Source organism: Ambystoma mexicanum, chromosome 12 (genome assembly GCF_040938575.1).
Source record: "Ambystoma mexicanum isolate Mex_15411 chromosome 12, UKY_AmexF1_1, whole genome shotgun sequence".
Taxonomy (NCBI): Eukaryota; Metazoa; Chordata; class Amphibia; order Caudata; family Ambystomatidae; genus Ambystoma; species Ambystoma mexicanum.
In genome coordinates, this window is record NC_090936.1 from 1,152,381,656 (window position 1) to 1,152,402,323 (window position 20,668).

Below are 20,668 nucleotides of genomic sequence, written 5' to 3' on the forward strand. Positions count from 1 at the left end.
TGGTTCAAATTCTCCCTGATCACAGCTCTTGAAACTGCCAAGATCATCAAAGGACTGAAACCTTTCAAATGCCAAGGAGACATTTGCCCGACTACCCTCATAGAAGACTGCACCGACGAGCTTGCCCCCTTCATCACCACTCTTGTCAACAACTCCTTCTTAACTGGCATTGTCCCTGAGAATCTACAAGAAGCCTGCATACTCCCCCTCCTCAAGAAACCAACCCTTTACACCAACATCCGTGCTAACTACCGCCCCATCGCAACCCTACTCTTCTTCCTTAAAATACTTGACAGAGCAGCCCATCTGCAAATTCAGAGCCACCTCGAAACCCACAATCTCCTTGGTATCCGCCAATCAGGCTTCCACCCTGGCCACGGAACGGAATCCGCCCTACTGGACATAAAAATCCAAAAGGATGAATTCAAAGACCAAGGCAATTGTAACGCTCACCTGGCTCCCACGAAGGCGCTGGTCTGGTCTGGGTTGCTGTGGCCTCTTCAAGCGTGATGCGCAGAATTCGGACCACCGATTGAACAGGACCCCCAAATCTTGCTTGTCTGGCCCATAGGAATATCCTTCTGCAGATGAGAAAGGGGATTAACTGTCTGCTGAATAATGTGCTTGCTCCGCCCTTCCCCCCTTCGTTCTCCTCTGACTTCCTCCAAAACCCCCAGTTTAAGCTCACCTTATGGTTTGGAAGGATGAACTCTCCATCCTGCTTCTGGTGCAGGGGCGCGCGTTCGTCCAGTTACTTCACTGGTTTTCAGAATGGCGCTGGCAAATCCACTTGACTTTACTGAGCAATACGCCGTAAGTATGAAGATGCAAAAGTTCAAGTGTGAGCCTCCTTTTATGTTGTCTTTTTCTGTCCTTTATTTCAGGTGCAGAACAAAGGCGATGCGTTGAAGGGTTAAATTGCCGGGGTAAAATCAGGTGAGTCAGTGATGAGGGCGACCCCTCTAAATGTCTTTATAGTTCCCCAGTAATGTCTTTTGTCCTTTCCCCATAGGGGCCGGGGTGCGGTACCTGCCAGAGATGTGGCGCCGACCCGAGATGTGGAATGGCTCACCAAGAATAGCCGGTAAGTAATATGGCTGAAAATCCGGCTTTCCTCTTGTGTTCCCTTGCTCACCTTTTGTCTCTTCTTCTCTCCTTAGGTGCGGTGCAGAGATGTGGCGACCGGCACTGAGAGCGCGATGTAGCCGGGCGGCGTCTCGGGAACAGGTGAGTGAAGCGCGGCGCTGCAGCGAGCAACGCGGTGCTTTTAAATGGAAGTCTTCCTTCAGGAATGCTGGCGTGAAGATTCCGGATGCAGGTAAGAAGGTTGAAATAGTTCTTGGTTTTCACCTTTCTCTTCTCTTATTCCCTTACAGGTTTTCCAGGTTCGAGGCGGGCGTGGCTGGAGTCCAGGTGCTGGAGCAGACACGGTGAGCGTTAAGCTGCTGGGATGCAGAACAACACGAAGCACATGTGGCTGTCCGGGTGTGGCTTAAATAGCCTTGGAAGAAGTTCCAGGTGAGTATTCTTCCACAGCCCCACCCAAGTAACAAAATAGTTCCTTCAGAAAAATAGTCCCTCCTAAGCATCATTTGGCTTGGTTCTTCATGCAGCATGGTCTGCATCAGGTGATTGTGCAGCATGGTCTGCTTCAGGTAAGTGCACCAAACACTTCCCTTTATGAGCCTATGGCACCAGGACTGATGTCCAACATGAGCCTGGCGCCAACGGCGCCAGGACAGAGTCCAAAGAGCCCCTATAAAGGGCCGCTGGGCTTTTACCCGGGGGCGTGATGCCTGCTCCCGGGGGTGCTGGGCCTGGCCTGGTGCTCCGGGGGTAGGCATCATGACAGCAAATGGCCATCCTCTTCCTCCTTGACCTCTCAGCAGCCTTTGGAATTAGTCAATCATAACATCCTCTGCCAAAACCTCTCCTCAGCTGCCCACTTTTTGGCCAAGGTCACTGCTTGGATAGAGTCTTTCCTCTCCAACTGCACAATCAGTATTCTCTGCCTCAGCGAGAGCCTCGCCATCCCTGGCACCTGCTTAGTGCCTCAAGGCTCCTGTGTCTCACCGACCTTGTATAATATCTTCACTAAAACCCTTTTTTTACCTTAATGCCCTGTGTGTCACCTACACCAACTACGCGAATGACACCCTAATCCTCTTACCCATATCTGGAAACTACAACACATTTTCAAATGCTCTCAGCAAACCATCCAGGCCTGCATGGTAAAACACTCTGCCTTAACAATGAGAAAACGGAACTACTCCTCATTGGCACTCAATCTCGGCTAAACTCACTCAATATTGCATACAAATCCTTCTCCATCGACGGGAACTCCATCACTGTCTCCAAAAAGGTAATGACCCTAGGAGTATATGTAGATTCCACACTATCGTTAACCAGACATGTTGACTCTATTGCGCCAGCAGCAGCACACACTGCGAAACTGATCAATGCCTGCAGACCATTCCTGTCTACCGACAGCTGCATTACCTTTGCTAGAGCCCTCATACTATCAAAGATTGACTACTGCAACTACCTCTTTGCAGGTACCAATGCCCGCAACGTAAACAAATTGCAGATCATTCAAAATAACGTCGTAAGAGCAGCCCTAAACATCTCCAAAAAAGACCACATATCCTCAGCCAGACGTAAAATTCACTGGCTCCCTATTTGAGGGCGCCTCACGTTATGATATGATATATGATATGATATGATATGGCATTTATAACGCGCCTATACACAAGTGTTTCAAGGCGCGACAAGGCGGGGGGGCAAGGGGAGACAGACAACGATCCTACTAGGCCAGGTGTCATTCAGATCGCGCAAGGGTAGAGGGGAGGGGAAAAAGTGCAAGGGGGAAAGGGAGAGGGGAAGTGCAGTATATGGTTAGTAGAATAGCAAACAATAAATAATAAGGGCCAGCTAGTGGCAAGTGCAAGGTAAGTACCGGGAGGAGGGGCTGTAGGGATACAGAGACAGTACCGCAGTGCAGGGGTTGCCAGGGAGGCAGTGCAGGGAAGAGTGGCTGGGCCAAGGACCGAGTTCGGTGGGTGGCCCAGTAGCAGATTCAGTGCAGTTTCAGTAATTTTAGCAGGGGAGAGAGGGAGAGAAAGCGGAGGCAAAGAGGAAGGTTTTGAGGTGCTTCCGGAAATGGTTTGCCTCAAGTTTCATGGAGGAAGGAAAGCTGTCCCAGATGGAGGCCCCTGCTGCGGAGCGAGATCTACCCCCAACTCGTTGCTTGGAGAAGCGGCTGACCCTGAGGGAGTTGGAGGCGGATGAGCGGAGAGCTCGAGAAGGAAGATACTTTGGAAGAGAGTTGAAGGTATTTTGGCCCAAGGCCCCAGACGGCCTTGTGGACAATGCAGAGGGTTTTGAACTTAATCCTCGCAGCCACTGGGAGCCAGTGTAGCGATTTCAGTCCTGGAGAGATACGGTCCCTGGGCTTGAGGCCAAGGACAAGTCTTGCAGTCCTGTTCTGGATGAGTTGTAAAGGGCGGAGAGTAGAGGCAGGCAGATTTAGATAGAGGCTGTTACAGTAGTCCAGCTTAGAGAGAACCAGGGCTCTAGAGACAGTGAGCTTCTGGGGGAAGGAGAGGAAAGGAAGGATACCTCTGAGGAGGTGTAGCTGGTAGTGTGACTTCTTAGAGACGTCAGATATGTGAGGGGAGAAGGAGAGTGTGGAGTCGAATATGACCTCGAGGTTTTTTGCCTTGCAGGTAGGAGCAGGAAGAGGACCAAGAGAGGCCAGCCAGAGAGCTGCAGGGAAGGAGGGAGTGGGTGTGCCGATGAGTACAATCTCAGTCTTACTGGCATTAAGGCAGAGGTCATTGGCGGCACACACTTCCTGGATAGCAGAAAGACAGTCAGAGATGAGGGAAGGAGAAGAGGAGGCCGAGCGTAGCCTGAAAATGAGCTGGGTGTCATCCGCATAGCACTGAAAATTGGGGCAGAGAGCGGCGATGCTGTGGGCAAGAAGTGCCTGGTACTGGTTAAACAGCCAGGGAGAGAGGTTAGATCCCTGGGGGACACCACAGGTAGAGAAAAAGATGTCAGAGAGGAAGGACCCCAGTTGGACCTGGGAGGGTCGATTGGAGAGGAAAGAGGTCAGCCACGCCAGAGCCTGACCAGTGATACCCAGGTTATCACGGAGACGGTTGAGCAGGATGGTATGATTGACAGTATCGAAAGAAGAAGAGAGATCAAGTAAAATAAGAAACATGGAGTATTAGAGTCAAGGTTCAAAGCAGGTCCTCACAGATGTTCAGGAGAGCAGTTTCCGTGCTTCTGGCAGCTCTGAAGCCAGACTGATGGTCGTGAAGACTACCAACAGATTCAGCATGGAGATTAAGCTGGGAGATGGCCAGCTTCTCCGGGAGCTTGCCCAGGAAGGGAGTGATAGAGATTGGGCGATAGTTAGCCGGGCAAGAGGGGTCGGAAGAGGGTTTCTTAAGAAGGGGGTGCACAAGGGAGTGCTTGAGGGGGGATGGGAAGACTCCAGAGGCGAAGGAGTGATTGCAGAAGTCATCCAGGGCAGGAGTCAATGTGGTCCTTGATAGTTTTGGAGGAGCATGGGTGGACCTGTTTTGACGAGACTTTCATAGATCGGACTTGTCTCGAAACCTCGTCAGCAGAAAAAAGGGGAAAGGCAGAGAAGGGGGGAGGAGGGCTGGCTGCAGAAGGGCCAGAGGAAGAGCAGGGAATAGAGGGGGGAGGTGATAGGAGGAGAGTGAGGACAGGATGTCCTGAGTTTTATAAATGAAGTGAGAGGCCAGTGCCGTGCAGAGGGCCTGGGAGGGGACAGGAGCGGTAGAGACTGCAGCAGGGTTGGCCAGCTCCTTGCAGATTTAAAGAGTTTGGCCGAATTGTTAGATGCCGCAGAGATACAGGCTTGGATAAGGGCTCTCTTCTTGGTGAGAACGGAGAGCCGGTATTGCCTTTGGAGTAGGCGACAGGCCAGTTTGTCAGAGGATGCACATGAGGCACGCCATTTCCTCTCCGCCACCCTGCACTTGCGTTTAAGGGTGACGAGATCCGAGTCATGCCAGGAGTTACATTTGGCTTTGGGCTTCAGGTGGATTCTCATGACAGGGGCAAGGATATCAAGAGGATCAGATATAGCAGAGTGAAGAGTGGAGAGGGCTTTGTCAGAGTGGGAGTCAGCCGAAGAGGGAGGGGGGGCAAGAAGGTGGCAGCGAAAGCCTCCACTGACATGCGCTTCATGGGTCGGATGACCGAGAAGGAGGGTGGCAGTGATGAGGGTGGCATTGCCTGTGGGGTAGGGAAGGTGAGGTGGGAGGATAAGAGAAAGTGATCACTCCAGGAGAGAGGAGTGGAGAGAGGGACAGAGAGGGGAAGGTCAGAAGAGATCAGAGCATCAAGAGTGTGCCCTGCAGAATGAGTCGGCCCAGACGGGAGAATAGAGAGTGAGAGAGAGTCGCAGAGGTCACGAAAGAGTCCAGAGGGGGGACAGGAGGCATCCAGGTGGATGTTGAAATCTCCAAGAAAGAGGAGTTGAGTGGTTGAGGACAGGAGTGAGAAGGAGAGGTCCGCCCACTCAGAGAGGAAGGAGGAAATTTGACCAGGTGGCCGATAGATAGTAGCCACGGTAAGGGAATGGCTAGGAGAGAGAGAGTCTGCAGACAAGGCATTCAAAAGAGGAGTAAGTCTGCGTAGGAGTGACAGTGGCAGGAATCCACTCGGGGAAGATAAGGGCCACACCCCCCCAGCACGGTTGGGCCTGGGCACGGAGAGGATCTTGTAGCCATCAGGTAGGAGTGTGTCAAAGCTGTGTGTAACGTTCAGAACATTAGCCCTAACCCACAAATTCATCTCAAACACTGCCCCCACCTACTTGTCCAGAAAGTTCTCCAAGGCCCAATCAGCCAAACCCACCCGGGATGCCTACTCACACTTACTCGTCACCCTGAGATACAGGTGCCAGAAAGCAGGGGGAAACAGCTTCCCGGTGATAGATGCCAAACTTTGGAATGCCCTCCCTCTGGCCTTAAGATCGGATGATTCGTATTGGTCCTTTTGCAAAGGACTCAATAGTTGGCTCTTTTCTCGAGACCTCCAAAACCCTAAACTAACCTAACACTACATTGTGCCACCTCCAGCTCCTCACAAACACAGACTAGTACACTGCTGCTTACAAAATGGCACTCACCACCATGCCTAGAACTCTCATAGTCTACCTGTAGCATTGTACTAACAACGACTGTAACCTTGATGTAACCAAGCCTTCATGTACTACCTATACCAATAATTGTTCAGAACTTTATCTGTATCTCTTGCACTATCTATGATGTGAAGAGGGAAAATCTGATTATGCCTTCTGTCCCGAAAGACCCCCCAATCGGAAGAAACACCAACGATAATATGACTGCTGAGCATATGAGCTCACATCAATTCCCACTGCCCCCATGATGGATAACTACCTTGACAGCTAGTCTGTCAGCAGGCCCTACATCTCTGCAGTAATACAACCCTTACCAAGAGTGGGTAAAGATCTACGTGACCGAGCTGGAAACAGATACATGACAGAATCGACTAAAGCTCCAAGAAGCCATGTATCAAGTCGTTAGAGACATTCCAATGACATAGCCACGTTAGACAGGAAGCACACGTGCAATCTGCACTTCCGGGACACTCACACACCCAATCCACGCGAAGTACCCCGGAGTACAGCTCTATGAGTTAGAGGAAAGTGACATATGCATACTGTCTGCACGTTTATTATTTTGCCACTTAGGCTTATCGCAGCAATTCAGAAACGCTAGTAGAGCTCGTGTAAATGCTTGTTGATGCTTTCCATGTACTTCAGAGTACCCCATGTGTGAATCGTGTTCATGCGCCATTTAGTAGTTTTAACATTTTATCTTTCTGCGCACGTGCAAAACTAATATGTATCGGTTCTACTAAAAAAAGTAAAACTAAAAGTAACATCCCATCCATTATTAACTACACTCGATGCATATGAAATTGCAACACTGCACTCCGTTCGCTGCACCACCATTCATCAATATTGTGCACGCAACATAAAGTCCCCTTGCTTCTGGGGACCTTTCCTGATTGCCCCAAAGCACCACCTCAGAGTAGGCAAGAGTATACCTTGCTTGCATCACATGTTCATTAGCACGAACAACCCGGAAGGGCTGACTCCAAGTACTAACCCCACCATTGATTTCTTGCAGAGTTTGCTCTTAAGTAGATGTAATACATATTTATTCTTGCAAATGTAATACTGCTTCATTAATTTATTGTGGGCACACATACTATTTGAAAGTTCTAATTCTTTTTATCTGGGTGTATTCACAGCTTTAAGTATTATCTAGCATTTCCTGGAATATTAAATGAAGAAAATACGCCTAATTTGTAATTTTTCGTGCTAACATTCAAAGCAATAATGAACTGCACTGGTCAAGCCATGGTATCTTTGTCAGCATATTTATATCAAGTGCAGGTTATACATCTAAAATATGCATTCTGGGTGACAGTGTCTGTATGTTCAGGGTATCTGCATAGCACTCAACCTGTAAATGTTTTATTTGGGGTTTCTGTTGTTAAATTGATGGCCAAACACTAAACATACAGTGAGCTGTATTAATATTTAGGAAGATCACACCAGCAATTTGATGGTGGGAAAATATGTTTTACCCTCCAAAGTGACGTCCATTAAAAGCAGGACTGGAGCATCTAATAAGCCACTTGGTCTGCCAGTAAACCTAGAGAATGCTCAGGGCACTTTACCTACAGTGCACTTGCCCTCCAGAGGGCCACATATGCGTCAGCTAGGGTGCACAAGTACATCTTGTAATGAGCTATTGAAGAGAGCAAAAAAATCAGGCAGCTTTGCACAGTGCACCCCCTGGTACCTGCCCCACATTGCAGTAATCACATGGTAACTGGTAAAAGCTGCTGATTGGCGTAGGGATTGTATGAAAGAAGAGCTCTCCATATGCAGGCGAGATAGCATGCTACATGGCTATATAGATCATGCTTCGCTTGTTCTTTGCAAGTGAACCCTGCGCTGTCACAACCTATGCTGTGAAAGGTATCTGTTGAGGGAGCTTGCCCTCGCTCAGACCATGATGAACCTAGTTTAGGAGAAAAACCTGCACTGGCTTTGCACATATAGCTGTACCAGCATGCAAAGGAAGCTTCAACTGATCCTGTTTGTACACATTTGAGTGAAGTGTGCACAGGTGCTTGCAATTGCTCTGCCAATTCTGTACTTGTGCATATTTGTGAGGAAAACGCACACTGGCCTTGGCATGCTGTGCCAGTATGTGTTTGCACAGGTCTTGCACTGACCTTGCCCAAGTTGCACCTGTTTGTGAGGGAAGTTTGCAGTGACCCTGAGCTAATCTTGCTTTGTCCTACCCATGCTGTCCGTGTACCCTTTGGACTGGGAAACATGTAATTGTCTTGCCCATGCTGTACTGTACTTGCTTGAGATGGAAACATGCACTGGCCTGTCCACTCTATACCATTTCTTGTGAGGGACACGTGCATCGACTTTCATGTGAGGCAACTTAGACTTGACCATGCTGAACTTTTTGTGAGAGAGGTTTGCTCTTCTTGTAGAAATGCTGTATTTATTTGTGATGGAATCTTGAAAAATCTCTGCCCATTCTGTGTAATTTGTTGTTAGGGTAGCTTGTAGTGACCATGCACATGCTGTACCTGTTTGCGCAAAGTATTCACTGACCCTGCCCATTCATTACCTGATGTCTTTTAAGGAAAGATTGCAATTGCCTGGTCTATTTCGTATCTGTTTGAAGAAAGCTTTTGCTGGCCCGACCTATGCTGCGATGGTTCTGTGCATACTGCATGTGCTGTATTTGTGAAGAAAGCTTGAACTTTTGAAAACTTTGCAGCACTGCTGTGTAGATTATGGCCCTCATTTCGAGTCTGCCAGTAACCCCCTGATGCTACCTGCGCGTTATTGACAGACTCTGTGTGCTGTTTCCGCCACCTGATATCCCGGTAATACTGGGATTTTACGGGTGGCAGAGGAATGGTAATTTCCCATTTTTGTGGAGTCCGTTGGGACTCGACAGGGAATGGGAACCCTGAAACTCTGGCGGCGTTAGTAACAGTTTTATTTATTTATTTTTACATTTGTATAGCGCACAAACAGCCTTCGGGCATCGTGGCGCTGTTACTTGAGGGGCACTTAGTTACAGGGAGGGGGTACAGGTGGGTATACATTTGCATGTTTTTCATTGACATTATACACATATATTTTTTGCATAGGTTAAATATACATTTACGGTTTTGGAATTAGGTTTGTAGGTAAAATGTGTCTTTTGCAGAGGCAGGTTGGGAGAAGAGCATGGTTTTCTGTGCCTTTCGGAATGCCATGTGTGATTCCTCAGCACATAATGTTGGTGGGAGGGCATTCCATTGAAGTGATGCTAAGTACGGGAACAGTGCCGGTGCTTCAGTGAAAAATCTGCATGTGGGGGCCAGAACTACCAGCAGGCCAGGCCTGTCGGTAGTTCAAAGCCCCTACCGGCAGACTTGTAGTTTGCTGGTCCAGAGAAAGATGCCGGTAACCATTGTTACCGGCACTATTTTCTGGACCGGCAAACTTGTAATGAGGGCTTAGGATTTATGGGTTGCTGTCCCCATGCTGTGCTTGTTTGCAGTGTGATATTGGCTTGCAGTGTTGCTGATAATGATGCATCTGTCCAGTATTTGATGGAAGTTTTCAATCCTGTTATTTGTTAGAGGGCCATTTGTTCTGAAACCCATTTCGTACATTACCTGTTTGTCAACTAAGTGTTGTCTTTTCTGTGTGAATAACATTTCCACTGTTTGTGCCAACACTGTACCTATTTAGTGAGTTAAGGAAGAACTGTGGCACACATTCATGAAACACAATTAATGACTTCACACAGAAAACTGAACCATAACAGGAGTACCTTTGTTGGGCAGTTTGTGGCAGTAAAATTGGTTACATCTAGCTGCTTTGAGAAACAAGAAAGTGTCTCTTCCGCTAGTCCCCGCAGATCTCTCTCCCTCAGGTGACCAGGGCACGGCCATCGCCTTTGGATCCAGACCCTGGGGGTGGACCAATGTGGGAGCATCGCCTGGGTGAGGGGTTCTCTGGGAGTGGGACACCGGATGGTGAGATGCAGTATCCCTCTTTCCTGTAACTCCTTTACCCCATCCTACCCGATGGGATATTTAGAAACTCAACCCCTCCCAACCTTTTCCTGCACAAACACTTTTACACGGACAGCCAGTTCTGGTAGAAATCAGACCCACACCCGGGCCATGGACCTGACATGTCCCAATACTGTGGTCAGGTGCGGTCAGGCAATTATCCAGAATCACTCACACCTGACTTCCATTACACTTCCCCACACAGATAAAAGGCAGAGCACAAGAGGACACTCTGAGTGAGGCAAAACACACAAAGGTATAGCAGTTTCGAGTTGGCAGCTGAACGAGGGGAGAAAGACGGCCAGAGATTCATGAGAGGGGCAATATCCTTGACCTTTTTGGCAGGAAGCTGTTATTTTCAAGAAACCTTCAAGGCAGAAAATGTAAGACCACAAAACCTAGCTGAAGAATCCTGCATTGTGTGTCGGATACTGAGGGTCCCCCCGCGTAACGGACCAAGGCAGGCAGGAGCAACAGATGCTGTGGTATCGTCCTTGACTCCAAGAACGAAGAAGCGACGGAGAACAACACAGCCGGTGAGTTGGGGAAACCGATGCCAGAGCGGTCTGTGTTGAAGTCAAGGTTGAAGCAGCGACATTGTAAAACGAGCGCTAGAACGAGCATTGTTAAGCGCGTGTGATGAAAGACGCGAGTGAAGCGGAACATTAGAAGGAAAGATATGATACCGTTGCCAAAGTGGTCCGGCACAGTGAATGTGCTCAGTCAAAGGTATCTGTATGGTATCCTGACAAAAGAAACTGAAGTAGATTGATGTGAAGTGTACATTTTTTAAAGTGAATCGAAATGGTCCTGTGATGGGTAAGTTAAACCCATCACACATTCGAAAGTCTTTCGATTCAGTTATCAAAAGGGATCTGAGCCTGGATGAGAGGGATCATGGTCCGAGCCCGAACGAGGTAGACCAAATTGTGAACATTGTAGAAAAGAGGATCTGAGCTGGGACGAGGGGGAACCACGGTCCGAGCCTGAACAAGGGAGACCAAATTGTGAATATTGTAGAAAAGGGGTCTGAGCCCAGACGAGGGGGGGGCCATAGACCGAGCCCAAAGTCGGGAGACCAGTCTTGAATTTGTGAAAAGGAAAACCATGACAAAGGAAAGGAACTTTTGTGTTTTGTTTGTTACATCAGGCGGTAGAGAAGGAGCCAATTAGCCCCACCTCAACCACTTCGCCCATATTGCCTATATGTTGGGAACCAGAGTGTGATACATGTGCGGTACAAGTGAAAATATTGATATCAAAGAGAATCCTGGAAGCAAGGTTCCCATTGAGAAAGCCATACCTGCATACGAGACAGTATGATGGCCATTTGAATGAAATACCGGAAGAAGCAGGACCAATGAATGAAAGGGCAGAACGGTGACGTTGCATGAAGCTAAGCTGAAGTACATGGAAGAGATGCAGAGACAAAAGACTGCAGATATTCTATAAGGCATCAAGAAAGTATCAAAGATAAGTGACATCTTGGGATCAAGATGAAGAAACCTATGCTCCAGAAACGATGAAGATATCAAAATATTTTACACGTGTACAGATGCAAAGAAACGCAAGCAGACGAAGTATTCTTGAGGCTAGCGTTCTAGTGAATAGATTGCGTCATTCGCCAACATATACATACGCATATTGAAGTGAGTAAAGAATAGATGTTTCCACTACGCATTATAGCAGAGATGGACCAGAGAATGAAGGCCTCGTTTCCAGTGTGTCCCAGTTAAAAAGTAATTGAATTACAGAAGCAGATCTCAGAAAGGCAAGGCTGGACAAGCCCCAAGAAGCCAAGGTCTTATCAGGCTGGGGTGAGCAGACATTGGATACAAATCGTATGAAAGAATTAAATTCTTGTTTAGAAGACATGGACAAAAACAAGGAAGACGTCAGAGGTCTATTAGAATATAGTATTTTAAATACACTAGGGCTTGATTTTGTGGTCTTCAATCACGTGGAAAGATGAAGTTGAACGAACACGATGGTCACACCTTCGCATGAGGGCAGAGCTTGCCTTCACTCCCCTAAATTTTCCAGAGCAAAAGAGCACTCCCAAGGACAAGTTCAAAGCCTTAATTGACAGCAGACCACTGAGGTGATGATAGATGAATATGCTAATTGGTGGGAAGCTATGTTTAAGACTAGCTCACCAGCACCTGGAAGACCAGCCTGCATGCTGCTAAACGTAGGTGGAAAAGTGCTGACGGAGGTTAGAGTGCCAACCAATTGTAGGGGGCTGCATGATTAAGGGTCCTATAGTTTGTGTAACCAATGGGATGGCGTGTATTTAGTGATGTTCATAGCGACCTGTATGAGGGGAGGGCTTAATTGCCCCACCTGATGCTAAGAAACCTATCACTTTTCACTCTCTTAGACGAGTATGGACCGTATACTTAGAGGTTCCTTAAGAGCCTATCACAATTGCCACTAGGGTTTTGTAGTTTGCTACGTAGGATGATGTTAGTAATACATAGATTGACGTCATCAATAACGATTTCCTGCTATAAAAGAATGCTTTTTGTTTTAAGATGTATTGAGAGATCTTACACTGTGATGTCTGCTGATGTCTTTTGTACTCCCTGTTTTAGATAATTGATATTAAAACAGTTAACTCTTTGCCAATTAGCTGAGTCGTTATAGATTATTGATGTTTGAACAACTTGTGCATCCCCATCCATCTCAAGGGTATTTCTACCTTGTCTTAAAGGGCTGGAGTCCACCAGTTCAAGGACCTCTGCAATAAGAGACTCTCATTGTGAGAGAGACTTTGGTGGAATGCCCTGATGCCTGCGTGTTAAACTATTACCTCATGGCCAAGAGTGTGTGCGAAGTCCGCATGTGCCGCCTTGCACCGCACGTGCCACCTTGCCCTGTGCTGAAAACGTGGGGATGGGAAGCTCATTTCTTGAGCACTTTCCTTTTGAGTGCATGGTTATTCCACATCATTTTGTATTTGGAAGTAAGGATTGGCAATAGGTTTCTTAGTATAGGCCTTTTTATTTTGACAGACTCCACTAGGACTCCGTTCTTATAATTTGATGGTCGTAACTTGCTCCCATCTTTAGATTTAGGTTTAGATAGTCATTCTACCAACCCATTGAAGTTCACTTGTGTCTGTCTTCACTGTATGAGCGTAAGAATCTGGGTAAGATTCTCGAAACCGGGACTAATGGCCGGTAGAGGGACTCCCAGGACCCCCCTTTTTTTGCCTGACATGATAATGATATGATAAGGCATTTGTAACGCGCCTATACACAAGTGTTTCAAGGCGCGACGAGGCAGGGGGGGGAACAAGGGGAGACAGACAACGATCTTACTAGGCCAGGTGTCATTCAGATCGCACAAGTGTAAGGGTAGAGGGGAAGGGAAAAGTGCATGGGGGAAAGGGAGAGGGGAAAGTGCAGTACAGGGTTATTAGCATACAGCATACAGGATAAATAACAAGGGCCAGCTGGTGGCAAGTGCGAGGTAAGTGCAGACAAGTGCTGGGAAGGGGGGCTTTATGGATACAGACACAGCCCCGTAGTGCAGGGGTTGCCGTGGAGGCAGTGCAGGGGAGAGTGGCTGGGCCGAGAACGGTGAATGGCCCAGTTGCAGATTCAGTGCAGTTTCAGTAGTATTAGCAGGGGAGAGGGGGAGAGAAAGCGGAGGCAAAGAGGAAGGTTTTGAGGTGCTTCCGGAACCGGATGTGGTTCTTCTCAAGTTTCAGGGAGGCAGGAAGGCTGTTCCAGGGGGAGGCCCCTGCAGTGGAAAGAGATCTGCCCCCAACTCGTTGTTTGGAGAAGCGGCTGACCCTGAGGGAGTTGGAGGCGGATGAGCGAAGAGCTCGAGAAGGAAGATATTTAGGAAGAGAGAGTTGAAGGTATTTTGGCCCAAGGCCCCAGACGGCCTTGTGGACAATGCAGAGGGTTTTGAACTTGATCCTCGCAGTCACTGGGAGCCAGTGTAGTGATTTCAGTCCTGGAGAGATACGGTCCCTGGGCTTGAGGCTAAGGACAAGTCTTGCAGTCCTGTTCTGGATGAGTTGCAAAGGGCCGAGAGTAGAGGCGGGCAGATTTAGATAGAGGCTGTTACAGTAGTCCAGCTTAGAGAGAACCAGGGCTCTAGAGACAGTGAGCTTCTGGGGGAAGGAGAGGAAAGGAAGGATACCTCTGAGGAGGTGTAGCTGGTAGTGTGACTTCTTAGATACGTCGGATATGTGAGGAGAGAAGGAGAGTGTGGAGTCGAAGATGACCCCAAGGTTTTTTGCCTTGCAGGTAGGAGCAGGAAGAGGGCCCAGAGAGGCCGGCCAGAGAGCAGCAGGGAAGGAGGGAGTGGGAGTGCCGATGAGTAGAATCTCAGTCTGCATAATTAAAGTAAGTATTGGTCTCACCCTAAGTTACTAGGGTAATCCAGATGTGGACCCCTGACTCAATGCTCCTAGAGAGGCACAGCTCCACCCTACTGATGAGGTCCAACCAGACCGAAACACGTGTCTGGGGTTGCCGTCAGTCCTCTTGTTAAGAGGAGAATTGCCTGTCATTTCTGTGATGGACTTACGTAAGCCGGGAAGCCGAACCTTCACCACATCTACACTCCATATCGTGTTTCCCTATCCAGAGGGCAGAGCTACTGCCCCATTATCGTATATGGCCCTAATGGCAGTCCATTGGTTGTAATCAACGTGGGCAAATCATTTCACCAGGTGGATCCCCAGAAAAACCAGATCGTGCTTTGGGTAGTATACGACCTTGTTGGGGATGGCGAGGGGCTGACTCACTCTCCATTTCTGAGAGGCCAAAGGAATTCCCTTCACGTGCCTCTGAATGCAGTGGAGTAAAGGGTATGTCTCTGCCATCCCTGATACCTGGAAAGAGGATTTGAAGGGGCCACCATCACCCAGATCTAACGCGGTGGCAGCAAAGCTACTGACAGTCATTAACACCCTCTAACTTTAAGTGACTCAAGCAGTGGTTTCCGCCACTCTCTTTAGTGGAGGCTTAAAGTATGCAGGTGGAGGCACGACAGAGGCAGATACGGCAAGTCAAGTCAGTGGTAGTGGGTGCTCACAGAGGGCCAGTGGGGTGGCTGCCTCACAGAGATGCACGCATGCATCTGTGTGCATGAGAGGGGGGTGCGGGAAGGGGTTGAAAAACGTCATTATTTTCGCTTATACTGATAACGTAGATTTTACCTAGTTACATTGCAAATCCTTCCTGATATGGTCATAGTTTCTTCTCCAGCCTGCATATTATACATTGTGTGTTTATGAGAGTGATTTAATTTTACCTTGTAATGAAACTGTCTGAAACATGATGGAGAAACTGCAGCTTGTAACATGGTGGGCAAGACCTGTATGTGAAGTGGTGAGGATACATCAAGGATACAGGATTGTATAGTAAAGACGCACAGGTTTGGTAGTTCGGGGCGGCAAAAATTACCTTTCACCTAGGGTGGCAAAATTTCTTGCACCATCCATCATCCGTACATCTGCAAAAGGATGGTGCACAGATTCTCAAAATCCATATTGTTCTCACAGCAAGTTGAGCTTGAGGACCTCAACTGTAAATGCCTGCTCAAAAACCTAATCTATTGGCTATGTCACGGCTTGTTTCTACATATGTCAGAGGTCCTAAGAAACCTCAATTTTTCACAGCGGTATCCTAGCTCTTTTCAGTTTTTTATTAAAGTGCTTTGAATGCATTGAAATAGGCAGTGGAGCGGATGCATCATGTAGATATCAAAAATAATTTTTTGATCGAGTAATGAATCAATTTCATATTTTTTAATGGAATTCCCTTTTCAATGTTTACAGTTCTATGAATGTTAGCATATGCTTTAATTTCAGTTCTGTTAAAGTAAAATAGATAACGAGATATTGTGGCAACACTGCATGATACAAATAATCTTCCCAGCTGGACTGCATCATTTAGACTGATTCCAGGATTGTGTTGCTTGGTTGCCTTTTAACGCGTGTTTTATTGAATCGTGCTTGCTGTCCGCAGGTGCCAAATGTGTGTTTTTCTCTGCGCACAGTGCAGTCTGCAAGCTGTGTTCTTCGACTCTATTAATATTCAATCTAGTACAATAAGTGTGATCTTTTCGTTCCTTCCGCAGATTCAGTCTCCACTGCGTCCGGACCACTAATTGTCGAAGTTGCCAAAACTGTCGGCTCCTGCCTAGGCGTTGCACTATCTACCTCCATGTACTGCAACAAGCAAGTCATCATCATCGACAAGATCAAGTCTGCAAGTATTGCAGACAGGTGGGTACAGCAGACGCCGCCGGGACTTCCCAGTGGACATCTTCCATACCTAACTCGGGGGTAAACATTTCAAGTTGCAAGCTACTAGCCAGGCAAAAAAGTGACTCGCCCCCTCAATTCCCCACATACATATTGCGAGATATATATATGGGACCACGATTAATAAAGGGAAGTCTTTCCCTCCCCAATCAAAAGCGCCACACTGATAGATCTTTAAATTCAATCTAGTTCTGCCTCATCTAGAACCATGTACATCCCTCACCCAATACCAATGTCAAGCCAAGAACCAGGCATGTATATAGAATAAATATATTTACATTAATTATGATAGAAAATATATTATTTACACAACATGAAACGACACACCACATTCTCTGTAGCACAAAGGCTTTCCTTTCCTAGCAGATCACTTTTTATACAAATGGAAAAAAACACTAATTGGTTTAGAATCCCATAAATCACAGACTCTTTAATCCAACATTATCTAGAGCATTCTTTCTTTGGATTCTTTTGCACCCAGGTGACACAGAACCACAGGTCCAAAGTATATGTCAGATATTAGGGTCATTCACAAAATACTCTTTACTGTATAGAGGTTTGCAGCACTCTGAACATGACAGAACAATGTAACTGCCCACATCTTTGCATGGGGTTTATTTTCAATAACATGTAGCACTTTTGGATTTTCAAAAAGAAATTTCACACATCTGTATTTTTATTTCCTTGCACGCTTGGCACACGTTTTCCATAGAGTTTAATTTAAATGATATGTAACATTTTTCAATGACAAAAGAATGTTGACTGACGGTGTGCTCTTCTCAATGCTGACGATCTCATAACACAACAAATGTTTAAAAAAACTCTATTTCATTTATTTTTGGAAAGCTTTTTCATCACCACTCTACAAAGCAAAATCTCCCTTCTCTTAGGAAACACTTTCCCACTTACAGCAGAGAGGGTGCTTTTCAAATCAGGGGCTTTACTCCGTTTAACTTTGGGAAGACACTGTTCTAACCCAGCACACAAAATCCCAGGTATTCAGTTGATCATTTGGAACCCCTCTGCTTTAAGGCAGTGTTCAGTGGAGTTGGAAGCAGTAGGGAATTTCCTTTATTATACACCCATACCTTTGGGTAATTTTGGGGTTGACGAAAAGAAATAGGAGTAGCCAATTACTTTACAGACTATATTTTTATCCACACTCGAGTGGTGTTATTGATTTCAAAATGTCCATAAAATCGCCCCCTTTAATTTGGCTGTATGGGAATTAAATTATTTGGTAAGCAAATGCTAGGGGTCTACTTTGTCTGCCCCACCCATTCCATAAAGGGAAAAATTACATCAAACAAATCCCCACAAAACTTGGCTGGGTTGTAGAAGTTACTTTCTTAGAATTTATCTAGGTTTTGCGCTTAGGGGCAGGACATCTAGCCTCAGGTCATCATTCAAACTCCACCTGAGTCACGGATATTCTCCAGTCTAAATCCCTCTATTTTGCCTTTACTTGGTCAAAGGCCCCTGTCTCTGTCCCTCCAGCAATCTGGCCAGCAGTTCCCCCCAGAATGATTTCAGTCAGCCCATCTCATTAATTTTCCAGGCAGATCCCTGATTTCCATTGTGTGCCCCCTTAGGAAGTCTTCAACACTCCCACAAGAATGTCTAAATCATCAAATGCCAGCTTCTTGGCTCTTGCTCCTTTTTAGACAACTTTTTTACATCCCCTTGCCCAAGGCCAAACCTCTTTTTTCTTTGATTGGCCCCTTCAGTTTACCAAGATCAACTTCAGGAGGGGCAAGTCCTCCCACTTGAAATTACTTTTTTCCACATTTAAATTTTGCACTTAAAAAACTCTAACTTGACAAATATTTGTACTTTAAAGTTAAGCATAAGGATATATTTAGGTTCCTCTCTTTAGAATGGACCTTTTGAAATATGTCCCGTCGTGACAGGATGTTGTTGGTGTGAACGCTCTTCTTTTATGAATTCTGCAAAGATGCAAGAAGTCAGTATCACAAAGTTTTACACACTGTTCCTTACTTCCATAAACTACTATATTCCAAAATGTCTGCTGTGTGACATTTTCTGGAAAGCTGGTATCATATTTCAGCTTAGAACTTTGGTTGCAAAAGTCAAATTTTGAGGGTGTAGTCTCTAAAGATCAAGCTATTCATAAGCTGTACATATCTCAAGAAAATCGACAAAATGATTCCCAATGTATGGCAAATCTAAACACATATGCATATCTTGATTTTCATTGCACTTCAGGTTTTGTTCATTCAAGCTGAACAAGGGATATGGCCATGAGCTTCCTGTGTTGATCCAAGCCTACAATAAAGTCCATCAACATTCTTACACAGTCAAAGTCCGGGCTTAATGGATGATCTGTTCGCTTATCTTGGAAAAAAAACAGAGGAGTTAGCCCCATTCTTCATGCTCAGGGAAATTCCTTTAGGAACGGGCCTGTGATCAGTATATCTGAGCTGACTACAATTTTTATTTTATTTTCAAGGATTATTCAGAGTTTAACCCATTTAAATGAATCTTCTGTTTTTTCACAGGGTCAGCCTTAGTACAGCACTAGTTGGCTCTGCAGAAACATCAAAGAGATGTTCAATAATGGGGGAAGGCAAGGCTTGTCCTTAACATCTGATGGGGCTGGTCACTGAGTGTTTTGAACAGAAACTGGTGATTTTAAATGTGAATTTCTACACACCTGTGACCTTTTACATACTATAATTGCCTCTTGCCATCAGTGTTCATCTTTATATCCTGAAAGATATTTGCATTACTCTGGCAATGGAGATTTGTTTTTCCTTGTGTTCATTGTCCTAAGTTGCAGAATGCACACACTTTCCATATCAATGGAAACAGTGTTTTCCTGTTTTGCAATTTAAGCCCTAATTGCTGGTCTTTCAGTCAGCCAGTCATAATTGTGCTTTCACGTTTCCAAGTCAGTGTTTATGCACGTTTAACCCCATTTAATGTTATTTCTCTGGAACACCATTTTGATGTGGCAATTGAGAATGAAATACTGTCTTTTTGTTTGCCCGCCCCCCAGTGTGTTTTTCGATTGCTCTGCATTTTAGGCACAACTTAGCAATGTGCATTTTTTATTTTTTGCCTGGGGGATGCCTTTGAACCCCACAACATCACACCATGTCTTACTCGCCAAGAGTCCATTATCACTAGCCATTCGCTACTGAGGAGTACACATTTTGATAACTGCTTAGCATACGATGCTAAATTCTGAAAAAGATTAACGTTTGTAAACACGGATGCGTGAAAAAACAAACTTTTCTAATGTTTTTCAAGAAAGCAGGCACTACAAATAAGCAATACAACTGTTAGGTGGTTAGATGGTGGAGGCTGGAACCGCTCTTTATATTAAAAGGACACCTTTTTAGGAAAGGCAGAAGAACACTTCGTTGATTAGGAAAGGATGGGGGAGTTGGGAGGATAAAAGGGGGAAATCTGGAATGTTTAATATTAGAAGCACTGGCAAAGTGAATATGTTTTGGGTATCGTGTTTCAAGTGCAGCCTCAATTATTATGTTTCCATGCACCACTGCCATTTGCATGGTCTCCAGGTGCTTTGCCATTCTGAACCAAGGGGGAGGAGTTAGGTTGTTGGGCCAAGAGAGAAGATGCAAGATAGCCTTGCTGTTGTGTTCCTGCGTGCAGATCGGCAGCACCTTAGGCTCTGCATGTGGCTCTCTTTCCAGGTGTCATTTGTTTGGGGGATAGAAGTGTTTTTATCCCCAGAGGTGGAGCCTTGTGTGCCCATGCTGCTTGGGTGCATATTGGCACATCAAGTGTACACATGGGTGGATTCCATCCACCCACTTTCTTCAGAGGGCAGATGCCATCCCTGTGTTATTTTGAGGCTAAAGTCAAAAAAGGAAGAGTGCAGCTTTTCATTTAATAGTGTTTTGCCTGTTCAGCTTCTAAGGCCAGACCAAAGCGAGGATTCAAACCCAGGTGGCCAGGTTTTTTGGGCCAGTATTTTAGCCTCTGGACCACATCATAATGCCATCAAACTCATGTGAAATGTCTCTTAATGGGAGTTTCCTTAGCAGAGAATAGTTGGTTACAGATTCTTGGGTTGAAAAGTTGCACACCTTTCATACTTTGCTAGTAACGTTATCGGGAAGTGACCTCTCTGCGTATTTTGTGGGTGTTGATGATGAACTTTCTGAAAGGAATTGCTCATTTACGATTTGCACTTTCTTCCTTTAG

The 20,668-nt window shown here is 46.2% G+C and overlaps 1 protein-coding gene across 17 annotated transcripts in view; it reads left to right on the plus strand.

The window, feature by feature from the left end:
* Positions 1-20,668, plus strand: part of GRIP1 (glutamate receptor interacting protein 1) — a 1,760,673-nt gene that overhangs the window by 1,435,939 nt on the left and 304,066 nt on the right. For all 17 annotated transcript variants that reach the window (XM_069629739.1, XM_069629748.1, XM_069629732.1 and 14 more), the window contains one exon: positions 16,285-16,432. In XM_069629739.1, the coding sequence (XP_069485840.1) occupies positions 16,285-16,432 (148 nt within the window). The remainder of the gene's footprint in view (positions 1-16,284; positions 16,433-20,668) is intronic.